The sequence below is a fragment of the Coregonus clupeaformis genome, chromosome 23, assembly GCF_020615455.1.
Source record: "Coregonus clupeaformis isolate EN_2021a chromosome 23, ASM2061545v1, whole genome shotgun sequence".
Taxonomy (NCBI): domain Eukaryota; kingdom Metazoa; phylum Chordata; class Actinopteri; order Salmoniformes; family Salmonidae; genus Coregonus; species Coregonus clupeaformis.
In genome coordinates this window covers 18772984-18795436 of record NC_059214.1, presented here as the reverse complement: position 1 = coordinate 18795436, position 22453 = coordinate 18772984, and the positions used below count along the sequence as shown (strand labels likewise).

General features: G+C 41.4%; 3 protein-coding genes across 8 annotated transcripts in view; 1 reads left to right on the top strand and 2 right to left on the bottom strand.

Annotated features, from left to right (window-relative positions):
* The window catches only part of LOC121536834 (activin receptor type-1), a 131823-nt gene that overhangs the window by 52082 nt on the left and 57288 nt on the right, over positions 1-22453 (top strand). For all 5 annotated transcript variants that reach the window (XM_041844429.2, XM_041844425.2, XM_041844424.2 and 2 more), the window contains 2 exons: positions 1722-1840; positions 2374-2468. The gene's annotated coding sequence lies outside the window, so the exon portion shown is untranslated. The remainder of the gene's footprint in view (positions 1-1721; positions 1841-2373; positions 2469-22453) is intronic.
* LOC121536835 (uridine phosphorylase 2) lies at positions 5247-8133 on the bottom strand. Its single transcript, XM_041844430.1, has 8 exons — positions 8024-8133; positions 7797-7874; positions 7547-7682; positions 7288-7446; positions 6492-6606; positions 6175-6384; positions 5846-5992; positions 5247-5683 (listed from the first exon to the last, which is right to left on the bottom strand). The coding sequence occupies exons 2-8, from the start codon at positions 7853-7855 to the stop codon at positions 5541-5543; spliced, it is 969 nt and encodes a 322-aa protein (XP_041700364.1). The 5' UTR covers positions 7856-7874; positions 8024-8133; the 3' UTR covers positions 5247-5540.
* Positions 8904-19285, bottom strand: LOC121536837 (uncharacterized protein C7orf57 homolog). 2 transcript variants are annotated; one of them, XM_041844431.2, is made up of 9 exons: positions 19141-19285; positions 18880-18932; positions 18455-18622; positions 17858-17966; positions 17165-17261; positions 16562-16641; positions 14315-14353; positions 9750-9850; positions 8904-9391 (listed from the first exon to the last, which is right to left on the bottom strand). In XM_041844431.2, exons 2-9 carry the CDS (start codon positions 18914-18916, stop codon positions 9378-9380), a joined length of 645 nt encoding a protein of 214 aa, XP_041700365.1. In that variant the 5' UTR covers positions 18917-18932; positions 19141-19285; the 3' UTR covers positions 8904-9377. The 2 variants fall into 2 exon arrangements, with proteins under 2 accessions (XP_041700365.1, XP_041700366.1); XM_041844432.2 differs by lacking the exon at positions 14315-14353.

Sequence of the window (22453 nt, the reverse complement as noted above, 5' to 3'; positions counted from 1 at the left end):
GTTGGGGGTCTCGGTGAGCCTCACCTCGGGCTACCACCCGGAGAGCAATGGGCAGGTGGGCAACGTAAACCAGGATGTGGGTAGGTTTCTCAGAACATACTGCCAGGACCGGCCGGAGGAGTGGTCTAGGTACGTTCCCTGGGCCGAGATGGCCCAGAATTCCCTACGCCATTCCTCCACGAACCTAACCCCATTTCAATGTGTGTTGGGTTACCAGCCGGTTCTGGCACCCTGGCAGCAGAGCCAGATCGAGGCTCCTGCGGTGGATGAGTGGGCGCGGCGCTCGGAGGAGACTTGGAACGCTGCACACGTCCACCTGCAGCGGGCCCTCCGACGTCAGAAGGCGAGCGCTGATCTCCACCGCAGTGAGGCACCGGTGTACGCACCTGGTGATCGAGTCTGGCTCTCTACCAGAAACCTGCCCCTCCGCCTGCCCTGTCGGAAACTGGGTCGGCGGTTTGTAGGGCCATTTAAAGTCCTGAGGAGGTTGAACGAGGTTTGTTATAGATTACAGCTACCTGTGGAGTATAAGTGTATTAACCCCTCGTTCCATGTGTCCCCTTCTCAGGCCGGTGGTAGCGGGCCCACTCCAAGAAGATGAGATCTTGGAGACTCCTCCGCCCCGTTGGACATCGAGGGGGCACCGGCGTACTCCGTGAGATCCATCTTGGATTCGAGACGTCGGATGGGGGTCTCCAGTATCTAGTGGAGTGGGAGGGGTACGGTCCGGAGGAGCGGTGCTGGGTGCCGAGGAGAGACGTGTTGGACCCGTCGCTCCTGACGGAGTTCCATCGGAGGCATCCGACGCGCCCTGCGCCCGCGTCCCCCTGGCCGTCCCGAGGCCGGAGTCGGCGCGCGTCTGGAGCCGCGCGTCAAGGGGGGGTACTGTCACGGTTTCGGCCGAGGCTGCCTCTCCTCCTTGTTCGGGCAGGCTTCGGCGCTCGTCGTCTCCGGAATTCTAGCTGCCACCGATAGATGTTTCATGTTCGTTTGCTTTTGTCTGTTTGTGTCACACCTGTTTCTGTTTTACGTAATTAGTGTCCTATAAGTTTCTCGTTGTGTTTGTCATGGGTTGTGTATGATTGTTTTTCGTCAGTGTTGTGTTTGCTCGGTTGAGCATATTTTCTCCACTGCGCTGGAGCTCAGTTGCACCTGTTTCGTGCACCACTTCGTTTTGTCGCACCTGTTTGTGCGCATTTGCCTTTTCGCCTCGTGCGTAGTTTAGCTGTTGGGCTTAATTGTCCTGTTGCCTGTGTTTGGGCCAGAATACAGCATTTGGAACCTACCGTCTGCGTCCTGCATTTGATTCCTTACACCACACCTACACACGCCCTGACAGTGTGTGCATGTGTATGAGTGTGTGTGGTCCCTGACCCGCATTGCCCCTGGCATCCCCCCAGGGTGTGTAGGGGTGCCGGTCTTGTTTTTAATTGCGCCCCTCCTGTGGGGCTTGCTACAGTAGCACAGAACAGCTGGGAGAATCTCTGATTAATGATGCCGTTTAGGCTGAAATGGATTACATATACTTCTCCACAATCGTCTTGCAGACAATGAAATATTATCTCATTCATTTGATTTACTCTTATCTGATTTCGCAATGTCACAATCAATAGGACTTGAAGATATTACAGTAAAGTTTCCCTCGTGTTGACTCGCTGCGGGCATTGTTGTAAACTTTTTAGTTGCTTTGTGTTGTGAATGTTTGTTCCTCTGTATCTCAGGTGAAGCTGTATTACGCGGAGAAACAGAGGAGGAGAGAGGAGCTGGAGAGTAGAGGTCAGCAGAGACTGACAGAGCTGAGGAGACTCATGGCAGAGCAAGCTAAGAGTGATAAGGAGAGGTAAGCATGCATCATGGGCCATGACTGCAGCAGCAGCAGCTTAGCCTCAAGGACGCTAAAGGAGAGGGCTCGACACCTGACTGAAAGACAGTTCAGGCTTTGGATGATGTTCTGTATGTTATTCTTTATGTTTAACAATGACTCATTTATGGAGATGTATATACAAGTCCATGACAAATTGAGGAAATATCCCATGCATTTCACGAACCACTGGTATGATTCGATGTAGTGTTTTCTTTTCTGTTCCGTGCGTCTCCTCTTTATCCATGGTCTTTGCTAAAATTGTATCCTCCTTTCAAGCCCCTGGCATTTAAACCGTGCTAGGAGAAAGAGATAGAGGTTGAGTTAGTCAGGGCAGGGTGAGGAGGACTGAGGGGAGATGAGATAGCTGTGACTGTGAGGAGCAGCTCTCTGGCAGCTCGTAAAGCTCTCTCAACCTGCAGGGCCGCTGTGCCACCACAGATAGGTGGTGCCTGGGCTGATGTCCTTGGCCACTTCTCTCCCTCCCCCCTTTCTGTCCCTACTGCCTTCAGGGTTCAGTTTTGCGAGGAGATGCTGCTGCAGCGCAGGGAGTAGAGGGAGGTGCGGGAAGAGGAGAGACAGTCGTCTGGAGGCCCTGAGAAATTAGGTACGTCTCTTATCAGCACTTATTCCCATTAGCTGCCCTGATTGGATCTGCCATGTAAAATGCTATGCCAGATAAGATTTGTGGAGGGTTTTGACCCTGTTTCATGTTGGTTTTGAGGCATCACTGCCACTTTCTGGTGGGATGGAGCAATACAAGGAAATTACTAGGGTTTTTCCCACCCTCCACACGGTCAATTTGGGAGTGATGGCAGAGCCAGACCCAGAGAGGATGATGGGAGATACGGAGGCCTTTTATAAAATATCCATCATTTGGGGAATTTTCATTTAGATTTTTATTAGCGAGCTGGACACAGTATTGAAACCATTATCATTTCTACACAGTTTCAATTTGATTGTAGTTATTTTAAATTATAGAGTCCCCCCCTTACTGTAATTGTTTTCAATTAAAATAGTCAAAAATAAACAAAAATGGCTTCTTAGCAAAGAGCAATTTCTCAAGCTAGAATTTTGCTAGGACTGTCTGGGAGTGGTTTGAGTGGGAAGGGGAAAACTGAACATTAGCTGTTATTGGCAGAGTGGTTTGGAACTCTCTTATTGTCTATTTACAGCATGGGGATGTCACCATGGAAGACCAAAACTCCCTCCCACCAAAACACGCTGAAATTTCAGGCAGTCTTTTCAAAAATGTCTTACACTAAAAGGGCATTATCATCATTTTCACAATTTCACAGTATTATTCCAACCTCAGTGTGGAAATATACACTTAGTGTACAAAACATTAGGAACACCTGCTCTTTCCATGACAGACTGACAGGTGCATCCAGGTGAAAGCTATGATCCCTTAGTGATGTCACTCGTAGATCAGTGTAGATGAAGGGGAGGAGAGCCTTGAGACAATTGAGACATGGATTGTATGTGTGCCATTCAGAGGGTGAATGGGCAAGACAAAATACTTAAGTGCCTTTGAATGGGGTATGGTAGTAGATGCCAGGCGAACCAGTTTGAGTGTGTCAAGAACTGCAACTCTGCTGGGTTTTTCACGTTTAACAGTTTCCCGTGTGTATCAAGAATGGTCCACCACCCAAAGGACATCAGCCAACTTGAAACAACTGTGGGAAGCATTGGAGTCAACATGGGCCAGCATCCCTGTGGAACGCTTTCGACACCTTGTAGAGTTCATGCCCCGATGAATTGAGGCTGTTCTGGGGGCAAAAAGGGGTGCAACTCAATATTAGGAAGGTGTTCCTAATGCTTTGTACACTCAGTGTATATAAAACACAGGAAAATCACATTTTTGACTGCACTGGGCCTTTAAACATTTTGTATCATTAAAATGTTTTACTCAAACCACCCGCAGGCCGGATCGGACCCCCTCGTGGGCCGGATGCGGGCCATATGTTTGACACCTCTGCTTTAAGTGTTTGGTTTTCTCCACTAGTTCCCAAGTTTGTTAACGTGTCAATGTACTATTTTGTGTTTACTGCTTTTCTGCCTCACACTGACATAAAACCCAGAAAATCATTCACAACAATGTTTGACCTGGCTAAACCAAACCTTACCCTCATGCAGACAGACCTTTAAACGACCTCCCCTCAAGGCCGGTGGGTGAATCAACATACAGTACATCTGTCTGGTACATTTTGTCAAGACTCCACTGTGCAGGAGAGCACACTTGTTTACCTGCAGTCTATTGTGGAATCAGGCCAGTGACGGTTAGATCATCTCCTCCAATTGAAACTTGTGATCAATAACTAACTGACCTTGGTTTGAGGAATGTGAGGAACACACATAGACATGTTTGACTAGAATACCAAAATATCATAAAGAATAACGAACAAGGGTGTAACAGTATCGTCCTCATCTTTTTTTTTGGTGCCTTTTGGACCTTACAATGAGTGTGTCCCAAATGGCACCGTATTCCCAATATAGTGCACTTCTGTTGACCAGAGCCCTATTACTACTGTATTCCAGATTGTGTCTGATCCAAGAGTAAGGATTAAACAGTACTCCACAACACACTGTATGCTAAGGAGGTTCTCTCTGGAGTCCAGCCACCCAGACCACCTCGATGGGACACTGATTCCACAGGGTTCAAGTCTTCCTCAAAGAGTGTTTAGCCCTATTCAATCAAAACCACTAACCAGATGTCCGGAATAAGTCATAATGTAAATAGCATTTTCCCAGGCCAGTGAGAGAGCATATTTGCATTGATGTGAAGTTGAATTACTTTTTACGCAACTTGGAAACCTGGCTGAAGGTACAGATAAAGATAAAAAGTCATTTGTCCACATGTCTTCTTTGGGATACTTCTGTGATTGTCAATGCAGACCATGTTGGCTCAACTTTTCATGTACTCCTTGTAAAATGTTATATGCCTCCCTCTGCAATCCATCAATATCTGATACATCATTTAACACAATGTCTGTGTTTCATGCCACTGTGACGTTAGATAAAACTTACATGAAAGGTTTGTCATGACAGGCATGTTATTTAGCTGTATATATTTGCTCATTTGACATACATGGATGTTGTAACCATCAGCTGATTGGGCTACGTGTCAGTGCAAAGTTCAGACTATTTTCTGGCTGCAATCCTGTAGTGTCATCTCCATTTTGAAGCTAATAATTTCTTACTAATCCATGTGGAATAAGAGGATGTGGACCCATATCAGCCAGACCTGAAGGGAATGTATTCAGGATTTTAAAATGTCAGGTACAATGAAGTCAGATGTATTTCCATTTTTAAATATAGCCCGGCAACACCAGTGCCTAACTCCTGAGCCATGAGACGGTTGATTCAATTACAGTCAGAAGAGAGCTTCTTTGTTTCAGTATTTTATTCATTTTAAAAGTCACAGGACTTAACTTCATCAAGTAGTAACAAACAACAATTTAATCTATACAGTCAAAGTAACACAATATATAATACCATACAAATATACACAAATACCACAATTTTCGTAAAACAAATCTGTAAAATGTATCTTCATGTACTCTTAGAACTCTTTAAATAATATCTTATCACATATCAACATGTTTATACATATATCCACATATCAGTTGGGTCTGTAGCTATATACACTTCATGGGCAGCAGAGGTGATCGGAGGGAGCTTAGACGATTAGGCCCAGGTGTTTCTTGATAAAGTGGGCCACCAGAACCTGAGGTCTCTGTTGGTACTCCACCAGCACATCATGAGGGGTGGAGATCTGGTCCCCATCGAAACGGTTCAACAAAGTCACACATACGACTGCAGCTGCGGAGAAAAAGTGAAATCTGTTACAAATGTCAAAACAATGTAAAACAAAAATCATGCAAAAGTGGCAAAACAAAGAAAAAACATATTTGATTACAGGTTCTCTCTGTCAAAGTTAGTGGCATTGGAGACAGTGGGACAGTCATTTATTTGGAATAACACCTTTGATGCCACAAGCACGACACATGGCTGCGAAGACAGTGGACTCCATCTCAATATTCCTGACTCCCGTGTTATAGGCTTTCCTCAGGTACTCCAGCTTGTCCTCAGTGGAGAAGGAGCAGAGAGCTCCATCCAGCCGACCCTGACCTGGTGGACCACAACAGAAAACAGACTGGGTTAGATCAAGGCCAGGAGGCAACATTGGGAACGTACATCCTAAGTTAAAGGGGCAGTCTGCGTTTCGAAAAACAAAACAACTTGCAGACTATCTTTAACTTAGGGCTTTTGTGTAGCAGAGCGTACAGAGGTGAGATACATGATGTGGTTACCTTCATAGAAGTCATGGGTGCACATGGTGTTTCCGATGACGGTGGGCACATCCTCTAACTCGGAGGAGCACTGCAACAGTTCCTTGGAGACACCCACGTCCAGCTCTGTGCCCCTTGTGATCACCTTACCTAGAACCACCTGCTCAAACTGGGCACGGAAGAAACAGTCCACCGCCTTGTCTGTGACCACTACTGTTCCTGGTGCCAGACCTGTGACGGGACACCAGTGACATGATTTAGAGAGCAGTGGCACTCAATTATATAAACATGTGTATCAACATTTGAAAGAAGAATGGAAGAGGGGAGGATGCTCTTACCAACTCCACCGGAGGTGCCAATGCGGAGGAGGACAAAATCGATGCAACGGGCATGATGCAGCAGCTTGATGAGCTCATGGAGCATGATGGAGATGGAAGGGACGCCCATACCATGCTGCAGACACAGAAGGGTGAGCTTAACAATCTTTACTGACTAACGTTAACAGAACTGCGGGAAAGCAGTGCGTCGCAGGTGGGGTGGCGAACGACACTATGTCCTGGTGTTGTGAAACACCGACTTGTCGTGCATGCTCTCTCCAACGAGTAGACGGTCACAGTGACATCCAGATGATTACCAAATTAACAATTATTTTTCATGAAGGCTGCTACCTTACTTGGAGGAAAACATTTGGCCACGTTAGCTACTGCCGGCGACACAGTGATACAGCTGTGCAGTGGGAAGCAACTCAGGTCGACATGCACTCCTCCCACTGGGCACACTGGTTGAATCAACATTGTTTCCACGTCATTTCAATGACATTTCTTTGAACCAACGTGGAATAGACGTTGAATTGCATTCTGCCACAAAAATGGCTGCTGTGCATCACCCAGGTGGGTGCCATAAAGTGCTTTGAGCATCTAGGTGGAAAAGCGCTATATAAATCCAAACAATTATTATAAGATACAGCAATACACCGAACTGGACAAACATCTGATAATATTACATCATTTCAGGTGTCAGTCACTGGCTTACATAAAGTATCTTCACTTATCAAGTTCTAAAGTCTTATACAGGCTATCGAAAGTCAGATCATTATCTTGTGTGAGGGAGATGTATCCATTGTGCAATACTTACACTGATAGAAAGTACGGGTCCCACTTTGTACATGGAGTAGCGGTCGGTTCCCTCACAGATATCTGTGATGTCATCCATGTTTCCGGGCAAGGCCAGCTCCTGGTGAATGAACTGGGCAAAGGACTTCATCCGATTGGCACTGCCACCGACGCACACAAACTTAATGGGGAGATAGAAAGACCATTGTATTCCTCTGTCTATGAGACTAGCTTTCGTAATCAGGTATTGCAAATATTTTGTCTGGGCAACTTTCACAAACCTTGATGTCTCCAAACATTTCAGGCAGGTTGTGGGTCTTGGTCCCCAGGTTGAAGTGATAGAGAATGTCCTCTTCCATTGTATCCAAGTGGGGGTTCTTGACATGGATCTGGGGGTTCTTGAAAGGGACCTCGGGTCTGTAATAACATTGATATGAGAGAGCACATGAGAATTGCATAACAGAAGGTTCTCTAGTGCAGAACAATAACCAGTAGTGTAATAAAACCTCAAAGTAAAATACATATACTCACTCAATATATTCAGAATGGTCATTGACAATCCCCATACCGTTCAGTAAAATAGGTGACATGGCTGTTGTTCACTGTATACTAAAATAAATATGAAGAAAACATGTATAATTACTATCAACTGTTGAGTTATAACACGATATATTATAAACACAATACTTAGAGCTACAATATTACACACAATGTACTATAAGCACAATATTACATACAGCCACAAGTGCAACACATACCTTTCAGGCTAGAAAGGTTCTTCTGAATTCAATGGGTAATATTCTGTTGTGCTGTGTAGCAGTTCCCAAATACGCGTTGCCTGTCTCTGCCTCTTGGGCTGATATAGCTTTGACCTGTGACCTCTCTCAGGAGTGATTGGTTGTGGAGAGAGGGGTAGTGACTGTCTGGTCCAGTCTCTCCCACTGAAACGTTAACTGATCTCAAACAAACACTGTTCCAAACATTACAAATACTTGGCCCAGATCCAAAGTCATGACTCGACACAGTATATCTTTTTGAAAACCTATGAATTACTTCAGTGGTGTAAAATCCTGTACAACGGCCATGCCATTGAAAAGTAGTGAAATAGTAAAAAGCCAAGTCAATGTTCTGATTGCCAGGTGCATTCAACCATTCTAAAAAACGTGAAGAATGAAGTTACATAAACAACGTCACTATGTCCTGGCAAGTTTTCAAACACGAGCTAGACTTATGTAATTTTCACAGAATCCTGGGGATCTCATGATGTTCAGGTTCCAAACGAATTGAGTGTGCACAAATATTTGACTGTGTGTGTGTATCAACAAAATATATTACCTTAACCAGATGTTTCAGATATGCCGCATATCCTAGTCATTTGTTTAATCATTATGGGGAGAAACATGTCCAATTATATTGCATATTCACTTTGTATCCTGTGTCAATTACATCCGTAGAACATAATTTCTACTATGATGACAGTGGGAAAGAGGAAGGAACAATTAAGTAAATTCAGAGATCACAGGTCTCTGGAGCAATCTAGCTATGAGTCACATTTCAACAAATACATGTCTAGGTGCCATTTCAAATAGTGACGAGTGCTTCATTAAGCACACAAAGAGAATGAGAACACATCCAATATTTCCATGCACAACACATTTATTTTTTTTAAAACAAATCTTTATAGCAACCATAACGAGGCACAAAAAAACACATAACACTTCAAACAGCAGGCATTTTTAGAGGAGCCCTTCTAAGCCATAGACACCTTTTAAAAGTAAACAATCTTTCCCAAAACTACAACAGACGAACAAGAGCATAGCTCAGGCTAGTACATTAGCTGTTATTAGTGTTACAGTGCAAATGCAGTTCATTAGCAACAACTTCAGGTACAGAACAGAGCGGGTCTGAGTGCAATCTAATTTTGCAGTTGTGTATACTTCTTGGGACAAGCATAAACATGTAGCATGACAAGAGTGCTATAACTCTGACTTGAACCAAAACAAACTGCTTTAATTCACCTATATGCGGTTGTGAACAGGCAAAACCTGGTGAAGGAACGTTGTGGAGGAGAACATTGAGGAGTCAGTCGTGCGCCACTGCCCTTGCTCCCTTCTACTCGTTGGAACCTGCAGGAATACACACAAGTTCATTTGTGTGTGCGCGTTTTCCCCACACATTTTCATTTGCTGTCCCACCCCATGATCACAGATAACAATGCAAGTCAGGATTTCCAATTTTCCCGACAGGCATATCATCATGTCTGAACAGTACATGCATTGTAATTTTGCAACCTTACTTCGGTGCCCTTATGTAGATCTATACATGATTTGTCATCAAAAATAATCTATACTACTTGATATTCATTCAATATTTTATTAGTTAGTCTATGGGGCATGTGCTTCTGAGCAATGAGACAAATTGCCAATTGAATTCAAATTACCTTGAAGTTCGAACATCAACCCACAGTCACTAACATCTACTTACTTGATGAATGCGTATTTGGTGCCCCTTTCTTGTCCTCTAAATAGCCGAAGCTCAAGAGCGTAGACATGTTGACAGGGGTCGAATTCTGAGATTTCTGAGATCTGCAAGACCAAAAGGCAAGCATTTAAAAAACAGCGGGAGGCAAAATGGGGCCTAAACAAAATGCGGAAACAAAACGTAAAAATCATTGAGCTCTTGAACATTTAGAGCTAGTGGAGGGTTCATAACCATAAAACTTCAGAACAACCATAAAAACAGTGGGAGAATCAGTCAGCTGATGGTAATATTGATATGGTGAGAGGGAGTACACTAACAGCAAACATTGAATTTGGACCCTGAAAACACCTCTAACTGAGCTACAGTTGAACTAATACATGTTTTTATACCCTACAAAATGGATCAACAATATCTTTACATTTTAAAATGTCCTGTTATTCATTATGGTTCTAATAATTTATTGACTGTGTAGCCGTAGCTATTTGCCATCTCTGACATCATGCTATATGCTTAAGAGACATCTGTAGGCCCATGTTTGACAGGTCAATGTCACAGGTCACTGACAGGTGGCACATTTAAAAAAACATTTGCACAATGACTTGAATTGTAGAGTAATGACCACATTGGAAGCAAAAACTAAGTCAGGGGGTGGTCATGTCACCACACTATTTGAAGCTAGCGATCTGTTTGTTGATGTATTGGTTCATATAGCTAACTGAGCTGAACGGTTTGTGAGGACATCTGTGCTCTTTGATCAGTATTATTTGCAGCCAGGCATGGGAGGTTTGCAGACAGGCATGTATGGCATTGGCCCATAGAGATAGATGACCCATATTTGTATGGACATTGCCATTAAGGCCTTCCACCATTTTTCAGTAGTTAACTGGGTGGAGATTCCTATGGGTTGGGAGCGATCAGACAATGTTGAGAGCATTGTCTACTAGTGACTCATAACCCGTTGACTCATAACCCGCAGTCCCCGCGGTTATATCCGTAGGGCGGTGACTCATAACCGCAGTCCCCTGAAGGGCGGGTAGGTGGCGGGTTGAATAAAGAGAAAACAATGCATTTAAAATCCATAAATATATTTCTTGTGCAATTCATGTCTATAGGCTACACTGAGGTTTTTCTTTCATTATTTGTATCTGCCGTTAGTGCGCAAGCCTTAGCTTTAGGGCCTAACTGTGCTTTTGGGAACTTGGGGGGAGGAAATAACGTCGGTCCACTGAGGCAAAAAGGACAATGTTGGAGTTTAATTCAATAAGAGAAAAGCGGCGAAATGGAGAGTTGAAAATAAAGAGAAGGGAGGGCCAGAAAAGTAATGTTTGGGAAAGATTTGGTGAAGTGGTAAAAGAGGATGATAGCAGTGCCGACTATGTTATGTGTGATGAATTACACAAATTCGAGAGTCAAAAGACAGGGACTTCAAATATTATTATTAATTTTTTTTTCTCAAATATGGCACGTCAAGGGACTTGTAGCCTAACTGAAAACTGGACACTGACTGTAGGTCTACAGTGCTATGAAAAAGCATTTGCCCCCTTTCTAATTTCCTCTACTTTTGCATATTTGTGATACTGAATGTTATCAGATCTTCAACCAAAACCTAATATTAGATAAAGGGAACATAAGTGAACAAATAACACAACAATTACATATTTATTTCATAAACAAAGTTATGCAACACCCAATTCCCCTGTGTGAAAAAGTAATTGCCCCCTTACACTCAATAACTGGTTGTGCCACCTTTAGCTGCAATGACTCCAACCAAATGCTTCCTGTAGTTGTTGATCAGTCTCTCACGTCGCTGTGGAGGAATTTTGGCCCACTCTTCCATGCAGAACTGCTTTAACTCAGTGACGTGTGAGTTTTCAAGCATGAACTGCTCGTTTCAAGTCCTGCCACAACATCTCAATTGGGATTAGGTCTGGACTTTGACTAGGCCATTCCAAAACTTCCAATTTGTTGCTTTTTAGCAATTTTCATGTAGACTTGATTGTGTGTTTTGGATCATTGTCTTGCTGCATGACCCAGCTGCGCTTCAGCTTCAGCTCAGATGGATGGTCTGACATTCTCCTGTAGAATTATTTGATACAGAGCAGAATTCATGGTTCCTTCTATTAAGGCAAGTCGTCCAGGTCCTGAGGCAGCAAAGCATCCCCAAACCATCACACCACCACCATCATGCTTGACCTTTGGTATGATGTTCTTACTGTGGAATGCAGTGTTTGGTTTTCGCCAGGCATAATGGGACCCATCTCGTCCAAAAAGTTGACTCAAGTTTGACAAAAAGCACCTGGATGATCATCAAGACTCTTGGAAGAACGTTCTATGGCCAGATGATTCAAAAGTATAACTTTTTGGACGACATGGTTCCAGTAATGCCTGGAGAAAACCAAACTCTGCATTCCACAGTAAGAACATCATACCAAAGGTCAAGCATGGTGGTGGTGGTGTGATGGTTTGGGGATGCTTTGCTGCCTCAGGACCTGGATGACTTGCCTTAATAGAAGGAACCATGAATTCTGCTCTGTATCAAATAATTCTACAGGAGAATGTCAGACCATCCATCTGAGCTGAAGCTGAAGCGCAGCTGGGTCATGCAGCAAGACAATGATCCAAAACACACAATCAAGTCTACATGAAAATTGCTAAAAAGCAACAAATTGGAAGTTTTGGAATGGCCTAGTCAAAGTCCAGACCTAATCCCAATTGAGATGTTGTGGCAGGACTTGAAACGAGCAGTTCATGCTTGAAAACTCACACGTCACTGAGTTAAAGCAGTTCTGCATGGAAGAGTGGGCCAAAATTCCTCCACAGCGACGTGAGAGACTGATCAACAACTACAGGAAGCATTTGGTTGGAGTCATTGCAGCTAAAGGTGGCACAACCAGTTATTGAGTGTAAGGGGGCAATTACTTTTTCACACAGGGGAATTGGGTGTTGCATAACTTTGTTTATGAAATAAATATGTAATTGTTGTGTTATTTGTTCACTTATGTTCCCTTTATCTAATATTAGGTTTCGGTTGAAGATCTGATAACATTCAGTATCACAAATATGCAAAAGTAGAGAAAATTAGAAAGGGGGCAAATACTTTTTCATAGCACTGTATAACCTCTCACTTAGCCTAATATAATATTAACTCCTGCAGAATTAAGCATGTCTTGCAGTAAAATGATACACCAAATGTACATTTTGACTCGGGAACAGGAATGGAGAAATGTGATTTCTTTCAGCATCTTGAAAGAATGAATGCGCGGTTAGGGACCGTCTGTAAAGGTGCCATCTTTATCAGCGTCCTAAAAGCTGATCGTATTTCAACCACATAAAATATGCATCCAAGACTAATTTAAATCTTATCAGAAATATTTATTTTTCACTGCTATTAATTTCCTTAAAACCAGTCAAAATGATGTCATTTGTAGATTTGGGGGTTATTGCATTTTCTTCCAGTCCCTAAATGTCTGCTGCAGGAGAGAAGCAGAGATGAAAGGGAACTTTAACAATGTCAACTAGATTGAATTCGTCGATTAATGACATGACATTGATGTTTGATTATTCAGGGTGTATTTAGTCTTCTAGGGCAGTAATGACAGAAGAAAAGCTGCATGTATCTAATTATAGACACGTTGAAAAGCAGAAACATATCTAAATTAGTCTTAAAAAAAGAAATCCTGCACCCCCTGTCGAAATATTGTTCTGCCGTCTGACTGTACATCACATTTTCTATCGGCCTATTTGTGGGTTAGGGTCCCAGATTTTCACTTTATCACATATAGTCGGGCGGTTGCGGATGGGTTATTAGCAATTGCGGGTGGGTGCGGGTGAACAAACAGCTGACCCACGCATCACTATTGTCTACTTCTTCAAATTGAGTTAACTATGGTTTGTAAATGTCATCGCCATCTGGTGTCCACAATAAATCAATGACAAGATTGGGTTCAGGTCACCAGCACTGCAGGTGGTGGTAAATCACCATTAATTAGCTTTATGCTTTTTTTCAAACACGAAAGAAGAAAACGGACTACTTCAAAATGGAGATGGCTTCAATGGTGCTGCCCGTGCTGTTACAGATGCCATAATGGGACAGATAGAAAGAGGAGTCATTTAACTAACTCTATGCCTTGGCCACATCACAGCGGCCTTATCCATTCTTAAAAGGTGTGGGGCAGGAGTTTTGGGTAGTGCTATATTGTATGAGAACTAGGGAGGCCAGTTCCAAGACTACCACAGCGAATATTGTCAGCACATTGAATCTGCAAGCTTCTGGAGTGACAAAGGTGCAATCTGGGATATTTGCAGCCGATTTTGGTCACCAAAATAAAAAGAGGCCAATACCTATTGATTCTTGAATAATGTAATAAAAATTGCATAACATAACTTGCCTTGAGCTTGTGAGTAAAACGGTCTTAACCCTTCATAACTCAAAATCTAATGTTGCTTTACTCCATTGTTTTTAAACAAATGCGTTTGTTAACAATATATAGCTTCAAACATTTTAAAAACTATGTTGATGATATCATGGAATTGCATCCAAAGCGGTCTGTAAATGTTAAAATAGTTACATTTCTTCAGCCCCATCAATTGGTAGCGGGGTTGCTGGGCTGAAACACAAATACACCAAGAGTGTAGCTTTAATTAACACTCATGAAGACTGTTGAGCTTGGTAAATGAGTCTACTTTTCACATTTGATGCATAAATGTTGCCATGTGGCAACATACCATTTCTCTTCACCCACTTGCTTCCATGAATGAAGAAATACAAACACCATTGAACTTGACAAAAGGGGGGGGCCTTAGACTAGCCAATGATGTCCTTTGGTGAAGTCACATTACATTTTAGTCATTTAGCAGACGCTCTTATCCAGAGCGACTTACAGGAGCATTTAGGGTTAAGTGCCTTGCTTAAGGGCACATCGACAGATTTTTCACCTAGTCGGCCCGGGGATTAGAACCAGCGACCTTTCGGTTACTGGCACAACGCTCTTACCCACTAAGCTACCTGCCACCCTTACATGACATGCACCTCCTCTCCCGCACACATGACGCGATCATGTGCTATTCGGAATAAGGAAACTCTGAAATGTCTGACTTGCTAACTGGTTGAACGCAGCACTTGTATAACTACAACCAGTTAGCAAGTCGGAAATGTCAGTTTCCTAGTTCCGACTAGACGCGAACGCAGAAATAGCTAGCCGTTATTGAAATGCTCCACAAATTGTTCTCATAAAACTATCTGTACATATCTCCTTCAATAAAAATGGAAACTCAATCTCAAGAGATATTAAACATTAAATCAGATTTTCCAAGTATTTGTTCTTAGGAAACTGATCAGATGTATTTGTTGCCAAATGAACACTGTGCGATGGCACTGCAACTCAAGTGGGAGGTTCCTGGAAGTCTTAGGCAAAAGACAGTGAAATAGTCATTTTCTGTAATTTTAAAGTAATATTGGCATGAGTCATATGAATTTAACATATTTTTTTGTAAAGATAACATATAGCCAAACAATGTATTTATATACATATGGATAATACAGTACAATTAAATGTATAATATCCATTAGTAAAACTAAAAATACGGCCAGAGTGAATTCTTTATTTCAAGAAAACATAATTTCAGAGTGTGAATGAATAAGAACGATACAATTATAATTCAAACACCTACTTTATATTAGAAACCAACATTTGTTATGATTTTTGTAGTTTACGAATTACCGTTGTCACAGTGTTTCCATATGGCAAATTGTTTTATTTATAAAATTGATTTTGCATTTGTATATTTTAGGGCCATTTTATGTGCAAAAAAACTATTCCAACATTTGTTTGCATGGTTCTATCATTATATAATGTGTGCAGTAAACAAGTACACAATATTATGGCTATTTTGGGGCGATATGCAGCTTAGTTTGTTTCCACAGTATGTTCATCCTACATAGGCCTAAGAGCTGGCCCCTGTTCTATCAAAACCAGTAACATATTATATATTTTTCCCATATTACTTCAAACACTTTGTCACAATTTATGAAGTATTTTTTAGAATGATCACAGAAATGCTGTTACCATTTTTTTACATTACAAAACAGTACTTTATAATTATTTGTATCCTTACAGTACAAAGAATCCCATATCATTAACAATCAATATGAATTACATACTGAAGTCATGTGTTTGACCTCTATTTCTATTTGACTGTAAATACACTGAACAAAATATAAATGCAACATGTAAAGTGTTGGTCCGATGTTTCATGAGCTGAAATAAAAGATCAGACATTTTCCATACGCACAAAAAGCTTATTTCTCTCAAATTATGCACACAAATTTGTAGACTATCCCTGTTTGTGAATATTTCTCCTTTGCCAAAATAATCCATCCACCTGACAGGTGTGGCATATCAAGAAGCTGATTAAAACAGCATGATCATTACACAGGTGCATATTGTACTGGGAACAATAAAAGGTCACTCTAAAATGTGCAGTTTTGTCACACAACACAATGCCACAAATGTCTCAAGTTTTGAAGGCACGTGCAATTGGCATGCTGACTGCAGGAATGTCCACCAGAGCTGTTGCCAGAGAATTGAATGTTCATTTCTGTAACTCAGTAAAATCGTTTAAATTGTTGCCTTTATATTTTTGTACAGTATATATATATATATATTAGACTGAATCTTTGAGCCTATAACAAAGAGTTACATATTGTAAAGGTGCCCAAGCTGTCTGGAGCTGCACTCTTCTGTGCTGTGAATGAAAAAGTAGCACATTGCCATCTTGTGGATATATGGTGCAAATATTTCAAAGGGGTCACTCACGTTTTCTTGAAATTGCCTGCTGCATCTTCATTCTTTCCTGATGCTATAGACAAGTTCTCCATCTGGCTGTTGGGAGAGATCTGACAGCAAAACCAAAAGTGTCTTGAATAGTAATTTATCATCTGGAATCACGTCAGGATTGAACAGAGATGAAACCCCCTATTCAGTTGGCAAAAATCTGCTTCTATTGGACCTACATTTACATTATAGTCATTTAGCAGACGCTCTTATCCAGAGCGACTTAGTTTTAGTGAGTGCATACATTTTTCATACTGGTCACGTTCTACTCAATCCCTGCAACAGCAAGAGAGGAATCTTATAAATCTAGAATAATTCAAATATCGTAAACGCCAGTGACAATTTGACGCTAATCAAATACATTTCAGCAACAAAGGTTGACATAGCCAAAGATGGTGGTATAGTGGTTGGTTATAAGTTTACTAGATACAGTAGGTGTTAAGTCTGAGAACCCTATTCATTGTTCGCTAATATTGTTATTATTTTTACTGCGCCAAAATCATTTAGCTTTTCATGATACTAGGCAGGTGATAATACTGCCAAAAAAGTTTGCTGAAGTGAAATTGCAAGGATTTCTCCATTTACCTTCTCTTTGTCATCAAAGTCCCTTTCCCAAGTTGACTTATTATCACTCCCAAAGGGAGCATTAGTTGACATGTAGTTTTGGAAGCTCTCAGTTGGGCTGGAAGAAAGACAAAATGTACAAATGTCAAATAATCCATTATACTAATAATAGCCTTAGCCTGTATAACTGGGCTGCGTTCAGCTGGACTCAACAATGTGCAATGTTTGATACATTTACATTACATTTAAGTCATTTAGCAGACGCTTTGATACGACAGAGACGGTGCTGTTCTGAATGACTAGTTGAAGGATGTTGTGATAACGGTGGCCCAGAGGGTGAATGTGTATACAGTGTCTTGCATGAGTTTTGCGATTTCAAATGGTGACCGCGCCCATATTGATCAGGCCACACTCCATACAAACATACAAAGGCTGTTGAAGAACGGTGGGCACCGTTTGGGGAAAACGTGTCATTCGGTACAAACCGTCACGCAATGTAGCAAAACATTTAATAAACTGAACACACCCGTTTTACAATAGGGTACATGCCATACAACCTTAAACAAATATGCAATTTGAATGATCAATGCACACAATCCATCTTGGCCTAGCTAAGTAGGCATAAATTACTAACAAACTACCTTCACAAATAGATTACTTTTTAATTCCAGAGTGACTCATTATTCTCATCTTAATTTGCCTTTTTGGCTTTACCTTGCTTGCTCTTGAGCTTTTGGAGATCCAGAGAACCAGTTAGGAGCTTTGTAAGATGATGCAGAGTTAGGTTTGGTGTCCAAATTGGTCTCCTCGTGCCACAATAAACCTGTAAATGAATGAAAAGAACTTGGTTATCAATGTTGTACACTAGTGGTTCCCAAACTGTGGGGCGTGCCCCAGGGATCAGCAGGGGCTCCCTTTTTAAAGGAACTCAGTCCGGCTTTCAACTTACTCTTTAAAGTTGTAATAGTAGTATGCACAAGCTGCAATTTTTAAATTGGGTAGTGCATCATCAGTTTTCCTCCTGTCATGCGGGATGTTCCCCTATGCTGAAAGGGGGGCCTGAGTGAAAACGTTTTGGATCCCCTGGAATACTACTAGTTATTTGCTAGTTAGCGAGTGAGTTTGCCAGTTAACGTTAGTAGTCTCGCTAGGCCATCCTTCCAAACTGGATGGGGTGTGTCCTTTTACCTAGCTGCACCTTTTTACAGTCTATGAGCTAGACAGATAGCTAGCTATAACTTAATTTATTTCCACAGATGAAAGGGGAGATAATCTTTGTTACTTCTAGTTAAAACAGAATACAGTTTTTACCCCTCTGTCCTCCTTGTTTAGCCAGTTTAGTATAAGCAGAATCGGACTCATTAACTCCCGTACGGCGTCCTTTAGACCTCTCCTCAGGACCATTGTTAGCATCTTCAGACAGCCCAGGAATCTGGGAGGTCGGGGCAGCTTTTGTTGAATCATCGCCATTGGCAACGCCTAAAAAACACAAACACAATTATAAGGCTTTTCTTCAAGTTGTAGCTAGTTCGCTAGCTAACGTTAGCTACTTCAACTAGCTAGCACCTTCACCTGGTAACGTTACATCTTAGAGGCTCGTTAGAATAAGAGGTGTAGCTAGCTAGCCAAGAGAGTCAGAGGTATTAGCTAGGCCTTCACAGCTAACGGTAGTTAGCTATGCTAGCTAAGTTAGCTAGCTAGTCAGCTTTGCACATTTGAAGACCCTCTGTACTTGCCATTGTCGTTTTGTCGGCGATCTGTGTCAGTGTTCATGTCTACTGTCGTCTTTCTGATGGAAAAAGAACGCAGTACATTGTCATCCTAGCCAACACTGCTGGCCAAATGGCTAGCTCGGTAACGATGTTAGCTTAGCGCAATAAGGCGTTGCCAGCTAGCATTAGCTAGTTAGCTGTATCTATACGTGTTCGTTTTAGTACATGGATGTAAGTGTAGGTAGCTAGTAAGTTAATGTGATGTCATTGCAAAACATTACTTACATTTCCAGCTATACAGCGGTTGCAAATCTGGACACCGGCAAAAGAGAGCGGAGAAAACCCGAGTATGGATTTTGAGCTAGCTGGCAGCGAGTGACAAAACAAACGTCCGACTGTGCTGAGTGTTTTGTTACCATGGAAACAGGGCTGGAGCGTTGCCTTTTTAGGGATGTGTTCAATAACCTCTTTTCGTGAATGGGTTTAAATTAAATCAGAGCTGATATCTATATTTTGTTTTGGACTGTTTATTACATGAAAATAAAGATATTTCAATTATGAATAATCCACCAAACCCTTTATCTGCCAGTTATTGTAGCCTATCCATAACCCACAATATAGTTTAAAAATAAAATGAGATTTAAAAATAACAACAATATTTCATCTTCTGCTTTATTATTTGAATACCTTGTAATTAGACCTATATTATGCCTAGTCTTAAAACATTAGGCTAATTTTCCATGAATTACCTTGCAATGCAGCAAATGAAAAAACAACATCTTTCTCTCCTCCTGTCTCTGATCTATGGAAGCTCGTTCCCACCACCAAAAACAGAAAATCTGACTACAAGTTATGAGATAGTAAGTCAATATTATGAGATCGTAAGTCCTTATTATGAGATCGTAAGTCCTTATTATGAGATCGTATGTCCTTATTACGAGATCGTAAGTTATTATTATGAGATATTAAGTCATAATAATGAAATCGTTATTATTATGAGATATGCGAGTCATAATTATGAGATAGTAAGTCATAATAAAGAGATAGTAAGTCATGAGCTAGTAAGTCATTATGAGATAGTATATTATTATCATCATGACTTACTAAGTCATAACTATGAGAAAGAAAGTCATAATTATGAGATAGCAAGTCATTATTATGAGATACTTTTAGGCGATCTGTATCACATGAATCCAATGTGCACTTTGCATCGGGCCCTCAACTTTCAAGGATTACCTTATGTATATCCTATAGTCAATCACGTGTGTGAGTGTGCGTGTGTGTGAGAGAGAGCGAGAGAAAGAGAGAGAGGGGGTTTGTGGTGATGTAGCTCAGTTGGTAGAGCATGGCGTTTACAACGCCAGGGTTGTGGGTTCGATTCCCACGGGGGGCCAGTATGAATTATATTTTTTAAAATAATAATAATGTATGCACTCACTAACTGTAAGTCGCTCTGGATAAGAGCGTCTGCTAAATGACTAAAATGTAAATGTAAAAAATGGTGATATTGTTCCATATTAATGGAGTGGAGCGTTTTGTTGATGTGAGTTGGTGCCTGTTTGATGACATCTGGTTGACATCAGATTTAATTACAGACATGCTCTGGAACTTTGGCGACTACTAAGTGTTTTTTTAAACCTCCCGCTTTGGGCTGGATGTGTCAATTAGTAGTTCATACATGCATAATCTGAGCATAATTACTGTTTTACCCCAATTAACCTCGAAATCCCTAGTTTGAAAGCAATAGTTTTTCTGGAAGCTGTGCTGCGCTAGTCTGGGTACCAGTTTCTTTAGCTAATCCACTCCATGTACTCCATGTCATGTGCCAAAGAGACTGGCCTTTCTGCCATCTTCAAATATGAACATTCTATCATTAATGTGCTCGAAGAGAACAGAGAATTTGATCCTGACTCAATCACCCTCACAGCTATCCTCAAATCACAACAATTATGCAAATATTGGAACTCTTCCACTTTTTTCTCCACAGAACATGTTGGTATCAGGTTGCGCAGCATCCGTTTTTTGTTTGTCTAGAAACCAGTCTGTCAACAGTTGCTTGCTCACGTCTAAATTCTCAAACTAAATACATACTGCAATTTCAACCTCAAAACATCTTCGTTTTGATTTTAAGCCTCAAAATACAACAACTAGCCTAGCTAACAGCTAAATGTTTGTTTTTGACTTTGTTATACATTTTCATTATAGTTTCGAGGCTCCACATTTTGTCATGGAAAATGTTAAAGTTATTTCCAACAACCAATGAGCAACTCCGCCATAAATCCAGTGCATATTGAACATTGAGATTGCTGAAAGGCCAGTCTCTTTGGCATTGACAAGGAGTGGCAAGTGGAATGTTAGCTAAAGAGAGAGACTGGTACTCAGACTAGTGCTGCGCCATTTTCCCTACAGTTTCCTCCACTTGGGGCAGCACCCTAGCAATTAGAGTTCTAGCCAATGAGCTTCAGCCCCTCGCCATTTGAGTGAAAGCTAGCAAGATGGACACACAGCAGAGCGAGAGAGAGCAATGACGTGGTGCACATATCTGTATATATATATATATATGACGTCGTACGCAATTTGTCCCTCTACTTTCAGAACTACTGGATAAAAAGTATACAAAAGTACAGGATAATCTCTTTAATTCATTAAATTAAAGGGGCAATCTGGGATTGGTACATCCATTTTGGGAAGTTAAAATTATTAATATATAGCCATTGATTCTTGAAGAATGATTCAAGGACTGACCATCAATGAGATCAAAATGATTGACTGGACCATGTTTTGAAGCTATACAGTGTTTGTTTACATCTACATTGTTTACAAACAATGGAGTCAGCTTATATTTTGGGTTCATATGTGAGAGTCCTTGCGTCTATGTATTTGAGAGTGGTCATATTTCTCCTGCCCCATTCCTCAGCTGTTTACCAGATAAAGTGATGTGGAGTACACTTTTGTTATTGTTTGAATCCCAGATTGCCCCTTTAAAAAGGTGTCCACCTGCAGGACTATTCAATGTCCATGATTCAGACTTAGTATGTCATAATTATGAGGTAGTATCTCATAAGTATGACTTACAGTGCCTTCAGAAAGTATTCATATCCCTTGACTTATCCCACATTTTGTTGTGTTACAACCTGAATTCAAAATGGATGAAATAAATAACACATTTCACCCATCTACACACAATACCCCATAATGACAAAGTCAAAACATGTTTTTAGACACATTTTCCAAATGTATTGAAAATGAAATACAGAAATCCTATTTACATAAGTATTCACACCCCTGAGTCAATACTTTGTAGAAGCACCTTTAGCAGCGATTGAGTCTTTCTGGGTAAGTCTAAGAGCTTTCCACACCTGGATTGTGCAACATTTGCCCATTATTCTTTTCAAAATTCTTCAAGCTCTGTCAAATTGGTTGTTGATCATTGCTAAACAACCACTTTCAGGTCTTGCCATATATTTTAAAGTAGATTTAAGTCAAAACTGTAAGGCGGCCACTCAGGAACAGTCCCGGTCTTCTTGGTAAGCAACTCCAGTGAAGATTTGGCCTTGTGTTTTAGGTTATTGTCTTCACAATTCATCTGGTGGAAAGC